Source organism: Schistocerca piceifrons, chromosome 2 (genome assembly GCF_021461385.2).
Source record: "Schistocerca piceifrons isolate TAMUIC-IGC-003096 chromosome 2, iqSchPice1.1, whole genome shotgun sequence".
Lineage (NCBI taxonomy): Eukaryota > Metazoa > Arthropoda > Insecta > Orthoptera > Acrididae > Schistocerca > Schistocerca piceifrons.
In genome coordinates this window covers 823,553,137-823,574,109 of record NC_060139.1, presented here as the reverse complement: position 1 = coordinate 823,574,109, position 20,973 = coordinate 823,553,137, and the positions used below count along the sequence as shown (strand labels likewise).

Sequence of the window (20,973 nt, the reverse complement as noted above, 5' to 3'; positions counted from 1 at the left end):
TCATTATAGATAACTGCATCATCTGCAAAAAGTCTGAGGTTATGATAACACAGTCTGCTAGGTCATTAATATACAACATAACATCAAGAGTCCCAACAAATTTCCCTGAGTCATATGCGAAGTTACTTCTATATCTGTTGATGACTCCCATCCTCCCTACTGGAAAGTCATCAGTCCAATCACAAATGTCATTAAGTACCCAACTCAAACATACTTTTGATAGTAAGCATAGGTGTGGCACTGATTCAAATGATTTTAGGAAATAAAGAAATACTGCATCTGTCTGACTGCCTTGATCCAAAGCTTTCAGTATGTCATGCGAGAAAAGTGTGAATTGGGTTTCATATCACTGATGTTTTCAGAACCCATGCTGGTTGTCATGGAGGTGTTCATTATGTTTCAAATACCTCATTATGTTTAAGCTCAGAATATATTCTAAAATACAACAAACTGGTGTCAAAGATGCTTGATGGTAGCTTTGTGGATCACTTCTACCACACTTCTTCCAAGAGAGTGTGACCTATACTTTCTTCCACCTACTGTGCACATCTTCTGTAACTGTTTTCAAATTGAGAACAAAGAAATGTATTTCAGATCATGGAGCTTCATTTATCTGGAATTTCATCAACTGTAATTATATATCTAAAAGTAACCATTTCAATCTACTAGTGAGTGGAGGCATTTGTATGAGAAAGTTGTTCACTTTGTTTAAAATTACTTGGCATTCTTTAACCTAGCAAGGAACAGGCGTTAGTGAGCACAAGAGCTGGAATACATATGCTATGTATATGTGTGACTAAGACTCCATTGTATTTAGTTTCTCAGCATTGTCTTCTTATGTGTCAAGAAGTAAGCACCACAAAATGTTTTGTTAACTATTTCTGCCTTGTGCACCTACTGTACAGTGATTATTAAAGTATTAAACAGCATGGCTGATGAACTACCAGATATTGAAGAATATGCATGAAGATCGTAATCAGAGCCACAAACAAAAGACCACTGATGCTGTCAACCATAGCTGTTTACTTCGCCATTTGTGGCCACTTGCATGCAGAATCTGTTTCCACTAAAATTGAAATTGTTAACCTTAAACAAATTTTAAGTCACATAGATATTAAATAACAGTATCCAGTTCCTTAACAATGAAAAATTACCTGAAGAGTAAGGAGACAGCTGAACTGATAAATGTCATTTGTACTAACTAAATATCAAGTCATACAAAATATTGAAGTACCTTTCAAGTCCCAGAATGTTTAAAGACAATAGTTACCTATGAGAACAGTAGGGCGTATTGTTTTGACTATATCTTCCAGATTTTTGATGGGCTGATGATTCTTTGCATACTCCACTTTGTGTCCTGTAACTCCACCTTCTGGTCTATCTTTCACAATCAGACCTTTGGAGTCCACCATCCAGATTCTGTCTCTTGCATCTTGAAGTGATGTTCCTTCCTTCTGCATTGCCATCACACAGAGCCCAGCTATTCCAAGAGAGGCCTACGGAAATAATTCTTTAACTGTGTAATGTTTCAGTGGTGACAATTTTTAAAACTATTTTTGCACTTGTGCTGATGTAAAAATAGAATGGTTAAGATTTTCATGCCCATTAAAAAATAATTTGATTACAATTTAGATGTAGCTTAGTTCTGGAGTATTAGTAGTATTTCTCCATATTACATATCCCATGTTAGAGACCATCAAAATGGCATCCCCATAAGTTCTGTTCTTTGTTTACTTTTGTTTTTACTACATGTCAATGATCTAGAAAGAATATCACAGTTCTTCTAAAAAATTTCTGAACATAAAGTTTTAAATAATTTAGGAGTAAAGGAGACCACTCACTGAAAAGTGGTAGCAATGAGTCATCAACAGGAACACACAAAACAGAGGAAAACTTGCTAGCTTTCAGAATTAATCCTCTCTTGAGCCACAGTACAAACAAACCAACACATAAAAACCTCATTCACATAGAAACCTCGTTAACTCATTCTGCTGTCAATGACTCAGCATTTTGCTATTTGGTGAGTGGTCTCCTTTATTCCTAAATAATTTATGTTCTATTAGAACTTTCCTACTATGTTTACATGAAGCTTTATGTAATAATACAACAAAACAATACATTTCTTAGAAGTTTGTATAGAGTTCAAACTTAATAATTTCTTGAAATTGATCAAGTTTTGAAAATAAAGACTGCTATATGTACATTTTTAATTATGTTTCTTAATGTGTAAAAATTATGAACATATGTTAATTTACCTCACCAGCACCCTGGAATAGTATGGTGTGATCAGAAAGACGTGTCTTTGTGACCCGAAGTGAAGCCAGCAAACCTGCCACTGCTACAGATGCTGTCCCTTGGATGTCATCATTGAATGTGCAATATCTGTCCCTGTACTTTTCAAGGAAGCGGAAGGCATTGCTGTTTGCAAAGTCTTCGAACTGCAACAACATAAGGAAAAACATACCAAATGTTGAGAGAGGAAAATGTTTGACATAATTATAATGAGTCCATCCAAATGGTATTATATAATCAGTAAAATTATAATGTAACAGTAGTTTTGAAGATTCTATGTTTTAAACTATTCTTCAGCAATAGGCTTATCTATTGAGGCAAGGGCAGGAGCAAAATTTTTAGTTTGTAAATGACTGTACTACGAGGGCAGTTCAATAAGTAATGCAACACATTTTTTTTCTCGGCCAATTTTGGTTGAAAAAAACCGGAAATGTCTTGTGGAATATTTTCGAACATTACCGCTTCATCTCGTATAGTTTCATTGACTTCTGACAGGTGGCAGCGCTGTACGGAGCTGTTAAAATGGCGTCTGTAACGGATGTGCGTTGCAAACAACTGGCAGTGATCGAGTTTTTTTTGGCGGAAAACCAGGGCATCTCAGATATTTATAGGCGCTTGCAGAATGTCTACGGTGATCTGGCAGTGGACAAAAGCATGGTGAGTCGTTGGGCAAAGTGTGTGTCGTCATCGCCGCAAGGTCAAGCAAGACTGTCCGATCTCCCGCGTGCGGGCCGACCGTGCACAGCTGCGACTCCTGCAGTGGCGGAGCGTGCGAACACACTCGTTCGAGATGATCGACGGATCACCATCAAACAACTCAGTGCTCAACTTGACATCTCTGTTGGTAGTGCTGTCACAATTGTTCACCAGTTGGGATATTCAAAGGTTTGTTCCCGCTGGGTCCCTCGTTGTCTAACCGAACACCATAAAGAGCAAAGGAGAACCATCTGTGCGGAATTGCTTGCTCGTCATGTGGCTGAGGGTGACAATTTCTTGTCAGAGATTGCTACAGGCGATGAAACATGGGTTCATCACTTCGAACCTGAAACAAAACGGCAATCAATGGAGTGGCGCCACACCCACTCCCCTACCAAGAAAAAGTTTAAAGCCATACCCTCAGCTGGTAAAGTCATGGTTACAGTCTTCTGGGACGCTGAAGGGGTTATTCTGTTCGATGTCCTTCCCCATGGTCAAACGATCAACTCTGAAGTGTATTGTGTTACTCTTCAGAAATTGAAGAAACGACTTCAGCGTGTTCGTAGGCACAAAAATCTGAACGAACTTCTCCTTCTTCATGACAACGCAAGACCTCACACAAGTCTTCGAACCCGAGAGGAGCTCACAAAACTTCAGTGGACTGTTCTTCCTCATGCACCCTACAGCCCCGATCTCGCACCGTCGGATTTCCATATGTTTGGCCCAATGAAGGACGCAATCCGTGGGAGGAACTACGCGGATGATGAAGAAGTTATTGATGCAGTACGACGTTGGCTCCAACGTTGACCAGTGGAATGGTACCGTGCAGGCATACAGGCCCTCATTTCAAGGTGGCATAAGGACGTAGCATTGAATGGAGATTACGTTGAAAAATAGTGTTGTGTAGCTAAAAGATTGGGGAATAACCTGGTATATTTCAATGCTGAATAAAACAACCCCTGTTTCAGAAAAAAAATGTGTTGCATTACTTATTGAACTGCCCTCGTATAACCTGTACTTTACTACATTGCAAAATAATATTAATAAAAACAATTTTGGTAGCAGTAAATTGCAACGTATCACATTAGTGAGAAAAAGTAATTTAGTATGATCTATTTTAAATTTTATCATAAAAATTGTTGCCCAAAGTAACATACTTAAAAGACTACCAAATTACCTGTATAAGTGTGTTTTGACCATATCGCTTCACAACAGCTTGCATGAATTCATCTACAAAGTCATCATATTCTTTCCCTGTGATTCTCTTATGCCTCAGACCAATGTAGAGAGGATCATCGAGAAGTTTCTGGAATAGTCATCACAGTAAACACATAAAAGTTGTTCACACAAAACATAAGATCAAGAATCTTGAGTCAGTCATTTGCATATTATTAGACATACCTGTGTATTGGTCCCAACATCCAGTGTAATTGGCAAGCATTGGTGAGGTTTAATTCCAGCTAGTGCAGTATAAAGTGCCAGCTTGCCTACTGGAATACCCATTCCATAAGCCCCTAAGTCACCGAGACCCAAAATTCTCTCTCCATCAGTAACTACAATAGCTCTGACGTCAGACTCAGGCCTGAGGAATGGATAAAACGATCTATATAACTTAACATATATCAAACAAAAACTTCAATTGAAGGAAGATATAAGTTTACTAGTATACATAAACCAGTTCACATAATAAGTAATGTGTGTGCTCTTACCAGTTCTTCAGAATTTCATAGACATGTCCTTTATCATGAATAGTAATAAATAAACCACGTGGCCTCCTGTATATGAGACCATAATTCTGGCAGGCTAGGCCTACAGTTGGTGTGTATACTATTGGCATCATTGTTTGCACATTTTCTGATAAGAACCGGTAAAACAGTTTCTCATTTCGGTCCTGTTGAGGTATCAAAAAACAATTATTTATTACATACTTGGTCCAGTTTAACAAATTCATTAATACTGTACTATATAACTACAACACTTGTTGTTATGCAGTTAATAGAAATGATGGTAAACTGGTAATTATGATACAGGACAATGCACAACATAAGCAATTTTTTTTTCAAACCATGTAACATTATTTTACTTATAGCAATAGTATCTGGCCTCTTCTGATTTCAATCTCTTCTTCTTGAGTTTTGCATAAATAAAAAATAAAAATAATTTAAAAATTTGAAAGGATACTCAGAAATATGAGTTCTCATAACTAGTTCTGTTTGTTTCTGTTATACGGACAGTACCTGAAGAATGAAAACTCATCTATTAGATTTGAAATTAAGTGAATATTGATGCAATCCTTGATAACCTTATGCGATATCCTTTAGAAATTTTAGTCTGTTTCATGGCAAATGAAACACTACACTGAAAACAAGCATCATGCTCAAACAACTTCGAAAACAGGACCCATCACAAGCAGTAATGCGCTGTATCCATTGTTATTGGGTACAGTAAAGTATTAGTCAAGTGATATAATGACATGTACCACAAAAAGGAAAGTAACTATGGTCTTAATTCAAGAAATATCTAGCATGAGATCACTTTGCTGGACAGCTAAAGTACAGAATTATATCTTACATTGTAAAATGTGTTTTGTCTACATCTGAGTGGCATACAACTCAGTTTTTGTAAATCTTCACTCACCTGGAGTCCCATGAGGTAAATATACTTGTTCAGATCATCTGGATAGCGTTGTACATTAAGCATGCACAGCTCCATCTGCTCCTCCTGAGTTTTAATTCTCGGGGGTAATAGTCCATGAATCCCTAACTGTTGTCTTTCTTGTAGGGTAAAGGCCATGCCCTGCAAAGAAAAAGAGGAAAAGATTAATAAAAATTGCTTCGGGTTTCTCCCTTATCTAGTATGTCACTTCTTACTGTGGGTTCCAATTCATTGATAGTTTAGTTTGCTATTTTCCACATTTTCCTCTTTTCACTTAATTATTATACAAATAAAGCAATGAACTTATGGTCCCAAATTATTTCAAAATATGTCTGATAATGTCCATGTAGCTAGCACTATGTGTTTATTTAGCGATTATGTTTATTTATTCTACATGGATTCTTTTTCACAATGTGTTGCATCATCAGATCAGTTAGATCGCTGTCAAATCTCCCATACTGCCGCTCATATCCATCACTGAGAAGTAAGCTTGGATTTCAGGGTTTCTGATCAGGCCAGACCACGAAATTTCAATTCCAAATTGTTTGTGGTTAGGATTGAGATTTCCATATTGCTGTTATCAGCAACAAATTTCAGATACAGTTGGTAAAAGAATTTTCTGCCAATCATCTAGGTTGGTGGTGATGAATTATTACCAACCAAGCAAAGAAAACACGTGACCTGTGAAGGAGATAAAACGATGCAGGCAGGGGAAGTAGCCCTGAGTGCTCAGTATTGTAAATTGTCTTTATGTACTGCAAGACACACTAAAATTTCAACAGACTTACTATTAATAGCCTACAGAATTTAACACTGTGTATGGTGTTCAATTAGAACAACTACTCTAAGTAATTCAGCTGCCAATGTAAACGCTCAGTTGTATTGTTGGCTGAGATATCCTCTTGGGCATCGGGTGACCATATTGAAAATGTTTCCCTTGTTCACATCTACTGGGCATCTTCCCTTTGTGAAATGGAAGGATTGTCTCTTAAGTGTAATTGTCACTTGGGTAACTGATAAGCAGTTTGGAGTGTAGTGATTATGATGAAAAAAAAGGACAATATATATGACCTGTCTGCCGTCGAGTTACGGCCAAAAAAACTGTGCTAGCAATTTACCAGCATGCTCTATGGACGTCAGCATTTTTAAACTAGCGTCAACAATGCTCAGAAACACTAATTTGTTAGGTTTCTTCACACACGAATATATGGAAAAGTTCGTGACAGTATCTCGGGGGACTGCTAAGAGACTGTTGGGTGCCCACTTTGCTAGAACACAGCCTTGACCATTCATATAAATGAAAGCGGAAGATCATTAACTGACAAGTGAAAATTATTCTTTCCTGGCCTCCATTTGTTGGTCGAGGTACATAACAATGAACAATTGCACCATAACAAAAATCATTTGTTTCATATTTTCTTTATTACCAACTATTGAAGGTGATCTTGACCACCGGCGACTGGAAGGTGGTAGAATAACGTTAAACACGGTGTGTGCGAGACGTGCGAGGAGACACGGCAAGTATTCGCGGTAAACAGTGGAATGACATTACGCGGAACTGAGAAAGCGTGAACCGCTGAGCGGCGTAGGCTACGTGCAGCTTTCAGCGTACTCACGCCCGCTGTTTTAGCAATTCGGGGCAACTCGGGTGCTCTATCGTTTCTTCATACTCAAAGTCATCTCCACTTGACTGTGAGAAAACTTTCTTCATTTGAACAGTACCGGCACGCGACTGACAAGATCTCAATCAAACCAACACCAAACTTGTGAGATTCTGTGTGTTACGTGTGAAACGATGGTGGAAACCTTCAAAACGGTCACCGGTAGTTATCATAGGCAAATTCCCTTCCAAAAGGAAATTGCAAGTCCACTGCACTGCACGCTGATTCGTGAAATATAGGTTTCCGTAACACACTAAAGCCTAGTTTACACGACGACATTGGGTTGCGCCATTAGTTGCGTGGAATGAGTCGCACGCAAATTGTTTCATATTTGACTAGACACGGCAAAACCAGTATACACTTCAGTTTCGTCGTTTTGTGGGTTCCTGAGTCGTGTCTGAAATGAAAGTTTTGGCAGCTGCAAGTCGCAGGAGTTGTGATGGAGTTGAAACTTGTTGCGTGGAATCGCTGCACAATAAAACATTAAGAAACGTGTTTCGATTCGTGACTGGATGAAGAAAAGACGTCAGCTCGGTTGCTCAGCATCCTTGCTGAAATAATTTATAACGGTAGATCCAAGAAGTTATTTTAATTGTCTTAGAATGTCACCAGAACTAGAGTTAATTATGCGATAAGGAATGAAGATATTGTAATGCATGAAGCACTGTCGCCAGAACCGAAATTACATATCACATTGCATGCATTACAATCGAGATCACTCGGCATGCTATAAGATGCGGTTTTAGTTGGTGATGACGCTTTTTCGTTAACACTAGGCCTAATAATTATTAACAGTACGGTAATAATTATTAACATTAACAGCAGTAATTCGAAGCAGGCCGTATTAAGAAATGAATGGTTTGCAAACTACTGTCTTGAAAATAGATCTGTACAGTGGCAATATTTCAAAATTCTAACATATGTGAATGGGAAGCACTGCAGCGACGTTTTAAATAGATGAGTATCCAATGAAGAATGCAGCTTCTTGTATTTGTATAGCCTTCCCTCCTGTCAACAATATTCCTTGACAAAGAGTTGGCCAACTCGAACGATGGGATTTTAGTCTTGTAGACGAGAGCATTGCCACAGCTAGAATTACACTTGTTTGTATTTTTCTTAATTCGGTTGTATATGTGCTCCTAACTCAATAAATTTTGCCTTGAAGCTGAAATATTGTCAAACCATCGATGTTATTATCGCACATGACGGTCTCAGCGGCAACAATATGTTGCTTATTTTTGTTATCAGCATCACTGAAATCCCACAACACCTATGCAAAGCATAGATATCTAAAAAGCGAACGTTATTCTCCGCTCCCCTACGAACACACATAACCTCAAAACTCGTGCAGCTAGTGTCGCCAAAGTTGGAACACGCCGAAAGTGTTCAGTTTCACCAACGAGTTGCGCAAATGCGTGGCGCGCCTGCGCTGTGGCCAGCAGCGCAGTTGCATGCAACCTAGTGTCATCGTGTAAACTAGGCTTAAGTCTCACAAGAAATTGTCACAACAAGTGCTAACAAAACAACTGTACGTCAGAGAACTAATGGAAACAAACAAAAGATTTTGAGAAGTCCCTTCATGTGAACAACTGTAGGTATCTTTATCCCCTAATATCAGTTCACTTGTGTTTCAACACTACTTCACTGGTGGCGTTGACGCGGCGCAGTCTCTCGGCACGAATAAGTTTCATCAGCCGTCATGTTGGTGTCACTGACTGTACCAGGAGTCTGCCAACCATTGGGAAACTTATTGGATGTTTTTTCTGCTCTTCAGTTTGCATTTTTAATCTATGACTGATATTCTGCTGTCTGGTAGTGTTTCTCTGTGACCACATTTTTCCTTATACTCAAGCAGCCAGACACTGTGGTCATGTGTGTGTGAGTTGGGTTTGCGTAAGTGTGTGTATGTTGTCTATTTTCGACGAAGGCCTTGTTGGCCGAAAACTGACTTTCTGACAATCTTTTTGTTATGCCTATCTGAGACTCAGCATCTCGGCTATATGATGAGTAGCAACTATCCTTTTCATAACATTTTTACATTCCATCCTGGATTTTCAATTGTTCAATAACGCAATTCAATACTTTAGCGTTATAAGGAAGGATGCTATTTCATACACGTAAAGAAGATCTCGAAGCAGCCTCAGAGCTAGTGTCGCCAATTCCTAAACTGGAAATCACAATCTTAACAAAAAAGTATTTGAAATAAAATATATGTCACAAAAAAATACTAACGTAGAGTAATAAACACAGACAATTAACGATCATACACTAAACCTCTACCTCTCTTTGTGTATTACCTCACAGCTGATCCTGAGCTGCTTTGCTTACACTGTGACAAGTTTAATCAAAGTCATCAACCCAATGGACGAGTGGGCCTAGTTTGCCCCCCCCCCCCCCCCCCAATCCCTCGGGCGGAAATTGCAGTCTCACTGGGGGAGAAATGGAGGAATGTTTGGACCAAAGGAAAGAACGAATTGACTTCAATGAGTCCTCCTTCGAAGGTAACACAATTAAAAGAACATATCTGGAAAGTGAACAAACAGTCAACACTAGGGCAAAGTCGCACAGGGCCCGTAGCACTAATGAACCGTAGGGTCCCTATTCAGGAATACATATTTAAAAAATCATATTACTGTACTTTCACATAAAATAAGCTTATAACTTTGGACAGAACAAAATATCTCGACATTCAATAGGGCTATGCTACATAGGAAAGCGTCGCGAATCACAGATTTGGACAACATGTTTTAGGTTGTGCTGAGCTGTGGAAACTGGATACTTTCCACTGCAACATTCGTCGGCATGTAACGAATAGACACAGGCGTATCAGAATGTACTCAACATTAAAAATTGCTTACGTAAACTTGACAGAAATGCGGCACACTGTCGTAACTTTAAATCACTCAAAGGAATACAAAAAAGGGTCACAGGAATGGCGCTATGTGTGCTAGCTTGTCGCTAACCTTAATTCAAACGGATTATCATTATACAATTGTTTCGCTTAGCGGTCCACCTAGTTTGATGTGAAAGTATATCAACAAAAAATTTTTAGGCCAGATTTTAGCAGCTCCATTTGTGGTAAGTAAAACCAGTTAAATAAAGTAGAATTTTGGTCAATACAGTGAAGGTAGTTTTAGTGCAGTATCACTAAATCTCTGGCAGAACAATTTTTTGGGGAATGCGATGTTGAATGCCACAGAAAGCATCTAAAACTGATAATGCGTATTTTGACGAGGTAGCTTTAATAATCACGATTGAAAGTCCACTTTTTTCTGCTATGGAAAATCATTGCTTGACAAATTTCACGATTATACGACGTCGTCAAAAGCAGAACACGCAAATACTGAAAACACCTGGAACAAACGTTACGAAAATTGGTTGCCTGAAAGACGCCTCTGGTAAGTAAATGTATCAGTGTTATCCAGTCGAGGTTTACCAGGAAGCTTGAGCAGTATAGCAATCTGATTGTTACGCCTGTGCTATTAACCACAGTATTTAGACCAGGAAAGTTCATAGCCAAGGACATCGAGACAATGCAACGCCTGGTGGAAAAGATACCATCAGCATTCTCACGCTGCTTACTGGCGTTTATAAATAATTCATCTGCGATCAATACTAAGCCCTAGAATGATGGGACTGCAACGCCAGAGAGAAATGGATATTCAGCACATTCCTGCAGAAATAATTTCCTGCTATTTGCAAACTCTATATCTACAAAGAAAGTAGAACATGGTGTATCTCCTATAGTTCTAAACGTTTATTAAAAACGCGCGATTTATATGTATTCTAGACATGGCAGCTGATGACAAAAATAAAAGATCCGGTTCATGCAATTAATATTCTATAAATGAAGATACTTTTCCTTACTCCAAAAAAAGCTCTGTTAAGGCTGTGAAACTACTTCGTATGTGATAAAAATTTTATGAAAAAGGTCATTCTAAAAATTTGTAAGGAGAAGCACGTATTTTTTAGGGAAACATAACAGCGATTTTATACAGGAAACATAGTACAAGCATTGTCAGAGAGCAATTACTGGAAAAGGAAAAGTGAATCATGACTACCTTTTTTGTTACCTTTCCCAGACGGTATTTCTTCTTATTCTGACGAAACGGGTGTGTGCTGTACAAAACTCTTGATTTGTATGAGAAAATGGAAGAGTATACTGCATAATTTACATGCAAAATATACATTAAAAATATACAAGTGTTTGTGAGTTAGTTAATCGTCGAATATTTCAATCCAAGCCAGTTCCAGACTAAGACGACTCAGCAACGTCGGCGTCAGATTCTCCTCCATAACGGCTAACAGGTATGAGGTGAATAACTGTTGAAAGGAGAGGCGACGTAACGGGCCTTACAAGAATCACAAAAAACTAAAAGGCAAAAGCTCTAACTTTAAGTATTTACAGACACTGGACTGTGTGAGTGCGTCACGCTGCAGTCTGGAACCGCAAGGCCGCTACGGTCGCAGGTTCGAATCCTGCCTCGGGCATGGATGTTTGTGATGTCCTTAGGTTAGTTAGGTTTAACTAGTTCTAAGTTCTAGGGGACTAATAACCTCAGCAGTTGAGTCCCATAGTGCTCAGAGCCATCTATATAAGGAGGAGGATGTGAGTGCGTCAACGAACTAATAAATCGCGCTTCTCAGGATAGATGACTCACTATAGCCTCATAGTATTACGTAAAAATAACATTTCAATTAATAATGCATTATTTCCTTTTATGTATAAATGTTTGTCTTAAGATCGTCCATGTCCTTTCTATCATTATTTTTTTAATTTGCTGTAAGACCTCCCATAAGTCAAAGCATCGAATCATAGTTGTCTATGTGCTTCACAGGAACAGTGTACCAAGCTCATTTCATATAGATCTACTGTTAGCTGAAAAATATTCTGCAGCATACGTTCAGATCAGTTTCTACGTTATCCCAACCCACAGGCATGCAGTCTATTACAAGGTAGTCCAATGGGCAAGAACCAATGGAGGCTTCGATGCAACGAAAAGTAAGTGATGAGGCATCTTCATGTTGAAATATGGACCCGGGTGTGTGCTGAAGACAGGATTTACAATACTTGAAACAATTTTTAAAACGTAGGCACTGATTTAAAAAATACCAGTGTATCATAATTCGAGGCATGAATCTATTTCGACATTCCACATGTGTGCCAAAGCGTAACTTATGTTGCTATAGCATGGTATGTTTCTTCGTTTACCACACATTCGAGACTTATCGTCTATGAGGAACTTGCCCGATAGTCTCTCCTTACAGAAAATGCCAATAAATGGTCGACTCGTATCCTAGCGGACTTGTGGTCTATATTTGAGAAACTATTTAAATTCTGAAACTTCCTAGCAGATTAAAACTGTGTGCCCGACCGAGACTCGAACTCGGGACCTTTGCCTTTCGCGGGCAAGCGCTCTACCAACTGAGCTACCGAAGCACGACTCACGCCCGGTACTCACAGCTTTACTTCTGCCAGTACCTCGTCTCCTACCTTCCAAACTTTACAGAAGCTCTCCTGCGAACCTTGCAGGAACCTTGCGAACCTTTCAGGAGTGCTAGTTCTGCAAGGTTCGCAGGAGAGCTTCTGTAAAGTTTGGAAGGTAGGAGACGAGGTACTGGCAGAAGTAAAGCTGTGAGTACCGGGCGTGAGTCGTGCTTCGGTAGCTCAGTTGGTAGAGCGCTTGCCCGCGAAAGGCAAAGGTCCCGAGTTCGAGTCTCGGTCGGGCACACAGTTTTAATCTGCTAGGAAGTTTCATATCAGCGCACACTCCGCTGCAGAGTGAAAATCTCATTCTGGTATTTAAATTCTTTCCATTTCGAGTTTTAACGTATAGAAAAACCGCGTGTACCTGTGGTTTTCTACAACAGAATGATCTAAATCATTGCTACTCTGTGTTGCAGAAGAATTGTGCGTGTCTATAGTAGCCTACTGATTTACTAGAAGATTATACGATAAGCGTTCATAGTGGGATTAGATACAGGAGATGTGTTCTTGATGATATTTGATTACGAAAAGTTGGTTATCATTCTACTCCTTCAATGGTAGACGAGTGAAGTACCGAGCGAGGTGGCGCAGTGGTTAGCACACTGTACTCGCATTCGGAAGGACGACGGTTCAATCCCGCGTCCGGCCATGCTGATTTAGGTTTTCCGTGATTTCCCTATATCACTTCAGGCAAATGCCGGGATGGTTCCTTTGAAAGGGCACGGCCGATTTCCTTCCCCATCCTTCCCTAATCCGAGCTTGTGCTCCGTCTCTAATGACCTCGTTGTCGATGGGACGTTAAACACTAATCTCCTCCTCCTCCTCCTCCTCCTCCTCCTCCGAGTGAAGTGTGAACACTACACTTCTGTTCCGGACATGATTCTAGCAAATATGGATGTCAATTTGACCCTGAATCTGTTCAAGTTGGCATGGTCACTTTGAATTCAGCCAAAGAAGCACTGCGGTTAAAGCTGAGGATGTCACTAGGATTTCCTTTAAGTCTTCTACATTAAAAATTTCAACCGCGGCATTTAACGCAAAGAAGAATGGGAAGAATAGCAGGAGAGTCTCCCCGGCATTGAGTGCACTACAACTCAGAGCACTAGCTGGCACGCATCGTTATAGAGAAAACCACTCGCGCGAAGTGATTCAGCGAAAATATTTGTAATAGAAGTCCGCTGACTTAATAACTTTATCAACCCGCTCAGTGAAAGGATGAAATAGCGTTGTTTGCCCACCTCGCTATCGAACAGTATTTGCATAAGTTATCAAGTAGCGAGAGTTCACCCACCCCGATATTGATTGTTTCCCTTCCGACGGAATATGTTAGAATTTTGGGCGTATCCAGTGAATTGGATGGGGGGGGGGGGGGCGGGGGGGAAGTTGAGGAGAGGAGAGATGAGGCATTAGGTGTGTCAACTACCTTCTGCCCCCTCCTCCTAGGAAAAAAATTACCTAAATTACCTACACTTAATCAACTCACATTCTGCTCCGCCGAATTTAATGGCTACTGACTGTAGTAAATACCCTCAGAGCCATTTTCGTTAAATCTGAGGTCTACTTCTCCATTCAGCGCAAAACACACAGGAATGTTTTACGTTTTCTTTTCTTTTTGTAGGTGTTATCTTCCATTAATTGAGAAAAAGATGTGTACCGTAACACATTACAATCGAGTATTCATCCTCACCTAGTACCTTTGAAGTGTCAGCTACTCAGAAACCGAAAAAGCCTTAATTTACAGAGAAGTATATTAAGGATACATCAATCCAGTCCAACAGCAAGCGGTTGTACGACAAGATCCAGAAGAAAGGAGTGCTAACACTGCAAAACTTGATTGACATGCAAACGAACTGCTTATGCTTTGAGATGCTACTAAGTCTGCACGACACATATGTAGGCTGTACGGTCTCCCACTATAATAGTAGTGACCATACAGCATTTCCAAGGTGTATGACGACGCATCCACACAGAATATGTGTTGTGCATTCGTTGTTCCCAGGAAGATGGAAACAGAAAACGTGTAGCCTTCTGTTGTTTGTTCATGTCTTCAGTAGTAACACCAGATGGGGCAGAACTAAGATTTATTTCGGGCCGACATGGTGTGTAATCTACCTCGATGTTCAGGGACTGGACAAAAATCTGAAAACACCGCAAGAAACACATGTTTGAACATAAATTCAGATGCTAGCCAAGCTGCAGGTTGCGCTGTTGTCTCTGGCCACGAACGGCACCACTGGATTGTCCATAATAGGCTACGAGTGTTAGTTGTGGTCAGAACAGCGTTCTGTGTAGTTATGAGTGAATTCTAACGTGGGCAAATTGTTGATGCTCCTATGGTGGATACTTCCGTAACAAGGTGGCCGAAATGTGTGGTGCTTCAAGATCCGAGATTTACACAGCATACAGCGAAAGCTAAGTCACAACGCGGACAAAAGTGTGTGTTGAGTGATCGCAACACACGGTTATTAAAGTAGACTGCGACGAGAAGTAAGCGGACAACAGCTGTGAAAGTCGCTGCAGACCCGAGTGTCGCACTCGCGAGCTCTGTCAGCACCAAAACAACAGTAAAGGGGCTCCGTAAGCTGTAAATTGCAGCTTTAACTAGAATTCCAAAACACGCTTCAGTGATGCAGTTCCCCGTAACAGGAAAACGCGATGCCGAAGCCATAAAACCTGGACTATGAAGCAATGTAAGAAAGTCCTTTGTTCGGATGAGTCTTGTTGCGTACTGTTTTCAACATGTGGCTGAGTTTATGTCCTAAGAGTGAAAAACTGCGAGGGTTTTGTGACGATTTAAGCAACCATATCGTTGTATTCCATGGTTGCTCTGCTGGAGCGCGTTACTGCCAGGGATTATGTGACCATTTTAGCTGATCAGGTCCATCCCATGGGACAATGTTCGTTCCCCAACAGTGATTCTGTATCCCAAGACGACAACGTGCCTGTTTACACCGCTCACATCGTCCAGGATTCCATTTGTGAACACGAGGATGAATTGTCGCATCTCCCCTGGCTACCACAATCACCAGGTCTCAGTATTATTCAGCTTATGTGGTATACTGTGGAGAGAAGAACGTTTGATCGCTGTCCACCTCCGTCATCGTTACCTGTCTTTGCCACTATTTTGCAGAAAGTATGGTAGGATACCTCTGTTAACCATATAGAACCTGATTTACCCACTCCGTCACGATTGGAAGCTGTTTTGAATCTCAACAGGATGTTCTAAACCGTATTGGGCCTGCTAATGTGTTGTGCCTGTGGTGCTTCCGTCTTTTTGTCGAATTCCTGTATATGTTAACGAACAGAATTCACGCAATTGGATCGCAGATTATTCACATCTGCTACAGGAGTCCCCTCCGCATGCAAAAAAGTCAGTGTTTATAATCCCTCCAATCCATATGTGGCATACAGCAAATCAATGTTTAACAGTACTGGTTAAAAACAGACTTGATTAAAATTTTTGTTTTTTATTTTTCAGTGACGCGTTTCGCCTTATTTAGGAATCTTCAGGTTATCTTTTCTAAATGGACGCGAGAGGCACCAAGATCTGCATAACGCGTTCCCGTTCACAGCCCCCCCCCCCCCCCCATCTTACTGTTACTCGCGCCTGTGAACGGGAACGCGTTATGCAGATCTTGGTGCCTCTCGCGTCCATTTAGAAAAGATAACCTGAAGATGCCTAAATAAGGCGAAACGCGTCGTTGAAAAATAAAAAACAAAAATTGCAACCAAGACTGTTTTTAACCAATAATGTTTATAATGACAGGTAAGAGAATCTCTATCACATTCTTTCATGGCCTAATGAGCAGAGTGAGCTACATAAATAATTATAAACACTACACATGAAGGCCAGCTATGGTACACTTTGTTTCAGTAGGACAATGCTACGGCGCAAACAGCCAGTAACACTATGACTCTTTGTCAAACCAATTATTGTGCTCGACTTCACAGCTTCTACTGGAGTCAGCGCATCCAAACGTCATTGATTAAAATTTTGTGGCGTATGGAAACGACTCCGGTGGAACATACAGCTTCAAACCGACCACAATGTAAATTAGCTCAGCTTCTTGAAGACTTTGTAAAAATGTACATCAGATTAAATATTTGTAGATAGCCAAAATTTTAAAGAAGTCCCATATAATGAGGTATGGAGGGATAAATTAGACCGAAATACTTTTTTAGTACATTTTGCTATCGCTTTTAGCAGACTTCGGAATCGACACATCACTGTTGCTATTACCTCAGGCTACATTTAGCTAGAAGATTTTCCTTGTCTCCATCGCGTGTAAACTCGTAATAAGAGATTATCATTCTCTCTGCGCACCCTGTCTCTCTCTTTGTAGGTTGAGTGAAACGAGACATAACACTGCAATTTCAGACATCACTGTTTGTGACCTAGCCCCTTTCGTACTGCCCCTATATCATCTGAACATTTCACGTGATAAATTGATTGTCATCTGGAACATGTTTCGACTCTCATTGACAGCAGCAGTGTACACTCTTGAACACAAGGCTACCTGTTTTCGAAAAAAGTATGGAATTTTTGTAACTATCCCAAAACACAGCAGCCAGTAGCCAGAATGAGGGGGAGGGAGGGGAGATAAAGAAGCAAAAAAGGCCATTAAGAGAAATGTCTGCGAGTTGCCGAGGTCTTAAAGAATGAAAGAAGGGAGCAAGGAATGAAGGAGGATTTGATTTTAGCGTCCCGTCGACGACTGGATAATTAGGGTAGGCAAAAGTTCGGAACCCTTTCGCCATTTGCCTAAACGGTTTACGGAAACCATGCGAAGAACTGGGCTTGTTTTAATCTCTCGGAAATTTCACCATAAGTGTTATCATTCCGTGCGATATTTTATACACCCTCCCATTTCCCAAGGTGTTCATAGTTAAATTGTGAAATATATGGTACTTAAACGAAAAGCAATTATACAAAGCTCATCAAAACCACGTTTATGAGGTATGATATTTACTTTATTGTGTTTAGAATATACCTGTTATTATGTTTCTATTATAGGATCACTGATGCCTATATATTCTACGAGTCTAGCTACTGGTTAAATTCATAGTCGTTGACGCTTTCCCATGGTTCTCTCAATCACAATATCAGCGATTCTCATTTGACGTGTCATCCAGAATGTGGAACCAATGCGAAACTGTGGAAAACATTCAGAATTCGCTTGAAGTTTACGTCCTTTGTGCCACGTCCTCTTCAGAAGTTTATATCGAATTTTTCTTTGCGGAGACAACTATGACTGGTTCCATGTACTTGGACATGATGTAGAAGTGTGTTATGTTGCAAGTGAGTCAGTGGAGACTGCACTTTGCAACAAGACGGTGCTCCACCATGCTTTCTTCCGGACGATCGTGATTACATAAACGCCGAACTGTTCCAGCATTGCGTTGGACGTGTTGCTCATAATGACTCTTCTTCAGTGGCGCCAACGTTCACCTACTTAACTCCATGTGGTTCCTTTTAACTGGGTTATGTTAAAAATCGTGTGCTCCCGCCTCCGCTGTCAATTTGAGATAGTTGCAAGAAAGAAAATTAATTTGGTCGATGATATCCAAGTGTTGAGACTTATGGCAAGAGTTTGACTATTGTACTGATTTTTGTTGCGTCACAAATGGTGCCCCATATTGAGCCGCTGTAAAGTGAGGACCCATCTGCTATTTCTGTCTTTAGTGATCACGACTAGCTAGGCTAATGTATCGGAACCACACAGTTGTAATCTTCCTTTTCTTCTTGACACGAAATATGGAACTCCGTTGCTGTGATGCAGACTTAATCTGCTGAAAAATCGTGATACGCCAGTTATCAGTAGTTCCAAGCGGCGCCTTTCCCTGCAAATATCAATGGTTATGTAGCCGCTCAGACATCCTAGTTGAGTAGATCTGTGTTCGAATCTATAGAATTCACCTCCGTACGATTCGAACCAGTGAGCCATATGAATAGTGCGAGACCGTCCTCCAAGATCCAACACCTGACGTTGAAATCTACTTCAATAGTCCAAAGCTTCATCTCACCCTCTTTTCTCACAACCAGCTATCGTCAAGCTGAACTACCAAATATCTTAAAAGCGCAGGCGACACATTCCTTCTCTGAAAGTAAAGTCCAGTAACTGTATGGAATAATCGTTTAGACTTGACGGGGGCTTTTAATTACTCCGCTGCAAAAACTAAAAGATGAGCCGGTTCTGATATGGAAGTCAGAGCAATGTGATCTCTGAGCAAATCTGTCTACGTATATCTAGTTTGTAGGCGGCTGTCTAGACTCAATTTGCGGTCTTTCTGTGGATCTGAACACATTATAAACTTTTTGTTTCTACGCTCAACATGCCTTTTTAACCGAGGTTACAAATACAAGACAGTGCGGTGGTTCTTGATCCGAAGGGCCAGAGTGAGGGGACGCTTTGCCTAAGGTGCTGGACTCTTTCAGGTGGCCTGGGGTTCAGTTCCCCGCCCAGGCATGCATATATAAGTTCTCCAAGATTTCTATAAACGGAGTAAGGCAAATCCCGAGATGTTCCTTTCTAAGGGATACCGCCGTTTTATTTCTCCATTCTTCCCGAATTTCGAGCTTGTGACTCTTCTCAAATGACCTCGCCGTTGATGAAACCTTAACCCTATGGTGCATACGTGCACTGCAGTAGACAACTGTTAATGGTCGCTTCTTTGGCGTTTTCAATCAGTTCTGAAGCTGCAAATCTATGGAGGAATGTGCACTGGAGTGAGGTGCGTGCATTTGCAGCCTCAGCACTGACTGAGAACGCCAAAGAAGCGCCCATCAACATGTGTCCACTGCAGTGCACATGAGCACCATTGGGTTAAACGTCAATCTTCCTTCCTTCCTTCCGTCCATCAGGTATGTGATAAGCGTCCAGGTGACAGAAGAAATTTTCATCGTCAATAAGTCGCCGGCTGGAGGAATAAAATTATTGACCGTCAACTGTCTGTCAGTGTCGTAGAATGAATCTCAAATCCCTACACCGTGTCTCGTGGAATGAAGTAACAGAGCTGTTGAATACGATTTGGCAGAGAATGATGATCTGGAGAGCGATCATATGATGTACATCATTTTTTATTTGGTTGTCTTGATCGCAAAGTTCTTTTAACAAAAGTAGTTTTGAAACATCATCTTCGCACGATTATGACTTGTTGCAGTGTAGTAGAATGGGAGCTTTTGAAGATAGCTATCGTATAGCCGAACCCGATACTTCTGTTAAAACACTTTGCGACCAAGATAAATAAAAAGCGGTACGTAACAAACTGTGCTGTTAATGATCCGTTTGTAGGTGGTGGACTTGGATCTAGAACTTAAAACCGTTTGAGCTACTCAAGAAGAAAAGGCTATACCCAGACACGTCGTTTCTCTGTCACTCTTTCATTGTCATCAACAATAAAACCGTGACCTGCTCTCTACACGCTCAGTCCCAGACCCCTACAAGAGATACAACACTCCTGCCTCGTAAAAGAAACCGAGCGAGGTGGCGCAGTGGTTAGCAGACTGGACTCGCATTCGGGAGGACAAATGTTCAAATATATGTGAAATCTTATGGGCCTTAACTGCTAAGGTCATCAGTCCGTAAGTTTACACACTACCTAACATAAATTACCCTAAGGACAAACACACACACCCATGCCCGAGGGAGGACTCGAACCTCCGCCGGGAGCAGCCGCACAGTCCATGACTGCAGCGCCTCAGACCGCTCGGCTAATCCCGCGCGGCTTCGGGAGGACGACGGTTCAATTCCGCGTCCGGCCATCCTGATTTAGGTTTTCCGTGATTTCCCTAGATCACTTCAGGCAAATGCCGAAATGGTTCCTTTGAAAGGGCACGGACGATTTCCCTCCCCGTCCATCCCTAATCCGAGCTTGTGCCCCGTCTCTAAAGACCTGGTTGTGGACGGGACGTTAAACACTAATATCCTCCTCCTCCTCGTAAAAGAAAGTTTCCAAGACTGTGCAAACAAAGAAAGCTTCTGCTATTCAAGGAGCTGAATCGCTAGGTGTCATACCATAAAAACTTGCCACGTAGTAGGCCTATGCTTAAAACTTAAGGTACATCATAAGATAGTAGAAGATTATCATAGGTCTTCCAAAGTCTTTTACTGGAGGCAGTGAGCACCAAATACAACTTGAAAATTCGTCGACAGGAGATGAATACTGACGCCATGCATTAAG

The 20,973-nt window shown here is 40.8% G+C and overlaps 1 protein-coding gene and 2 non-coding genes across 3 annotated transcripts in view; 1 reads left to right on the top strand and 2 right to left on the bottom strand.

Annotated features, from left to right (window-relative positions):
• LOC124777682 (NADP-dependent malic enzyme-like) overlaps positions 1-20,973 on the bottom strand; it is a 144,549-nt gene that overhangs the window by 20,614 nt on the left and 102,962 nt on the right. Inside the window, exons 3-8 of the mRNA XM_047253159.1 lie at positions 5,626-5,784; positions 4,698-4,879; positions 4,390-4,570; positions 4,166-4,294; positions 2,256-2,438; positions 1,271-1,496 (exon numbers count right to left, since the gene is read on the bottom strand). Coding sequence (XP_047109115.1) covers positions 1,271-1,496; positions 2,256-2,438; positions 4,166-4,294; positions 4,390-4,570; positions 4,698-4,879; positions 5,626-5,784 — 1,060 coding nt within the window. The remainder of the gene's footprint in view (positions 1-1,270; positions 1,497-2,255; positions 2,439-4,165; positions 4,295-4,389; positions 4,571-4,697; positions 4,880-5,625; positions 5,785-20,973) is intronic.
• Trnas-cga lies at positions 12,671-12,745 on the bottom strand. The gene has a single exon. It is a non-coding gene; the product is annotated as a tRNA-Ser (tRNA).
• Trnas-cga lies at positions 12,961-13,035 on the top strand. Its single transcript has one exon. It is a non-coding gene; the product is annotated as a tRNA-Ser (tRNA).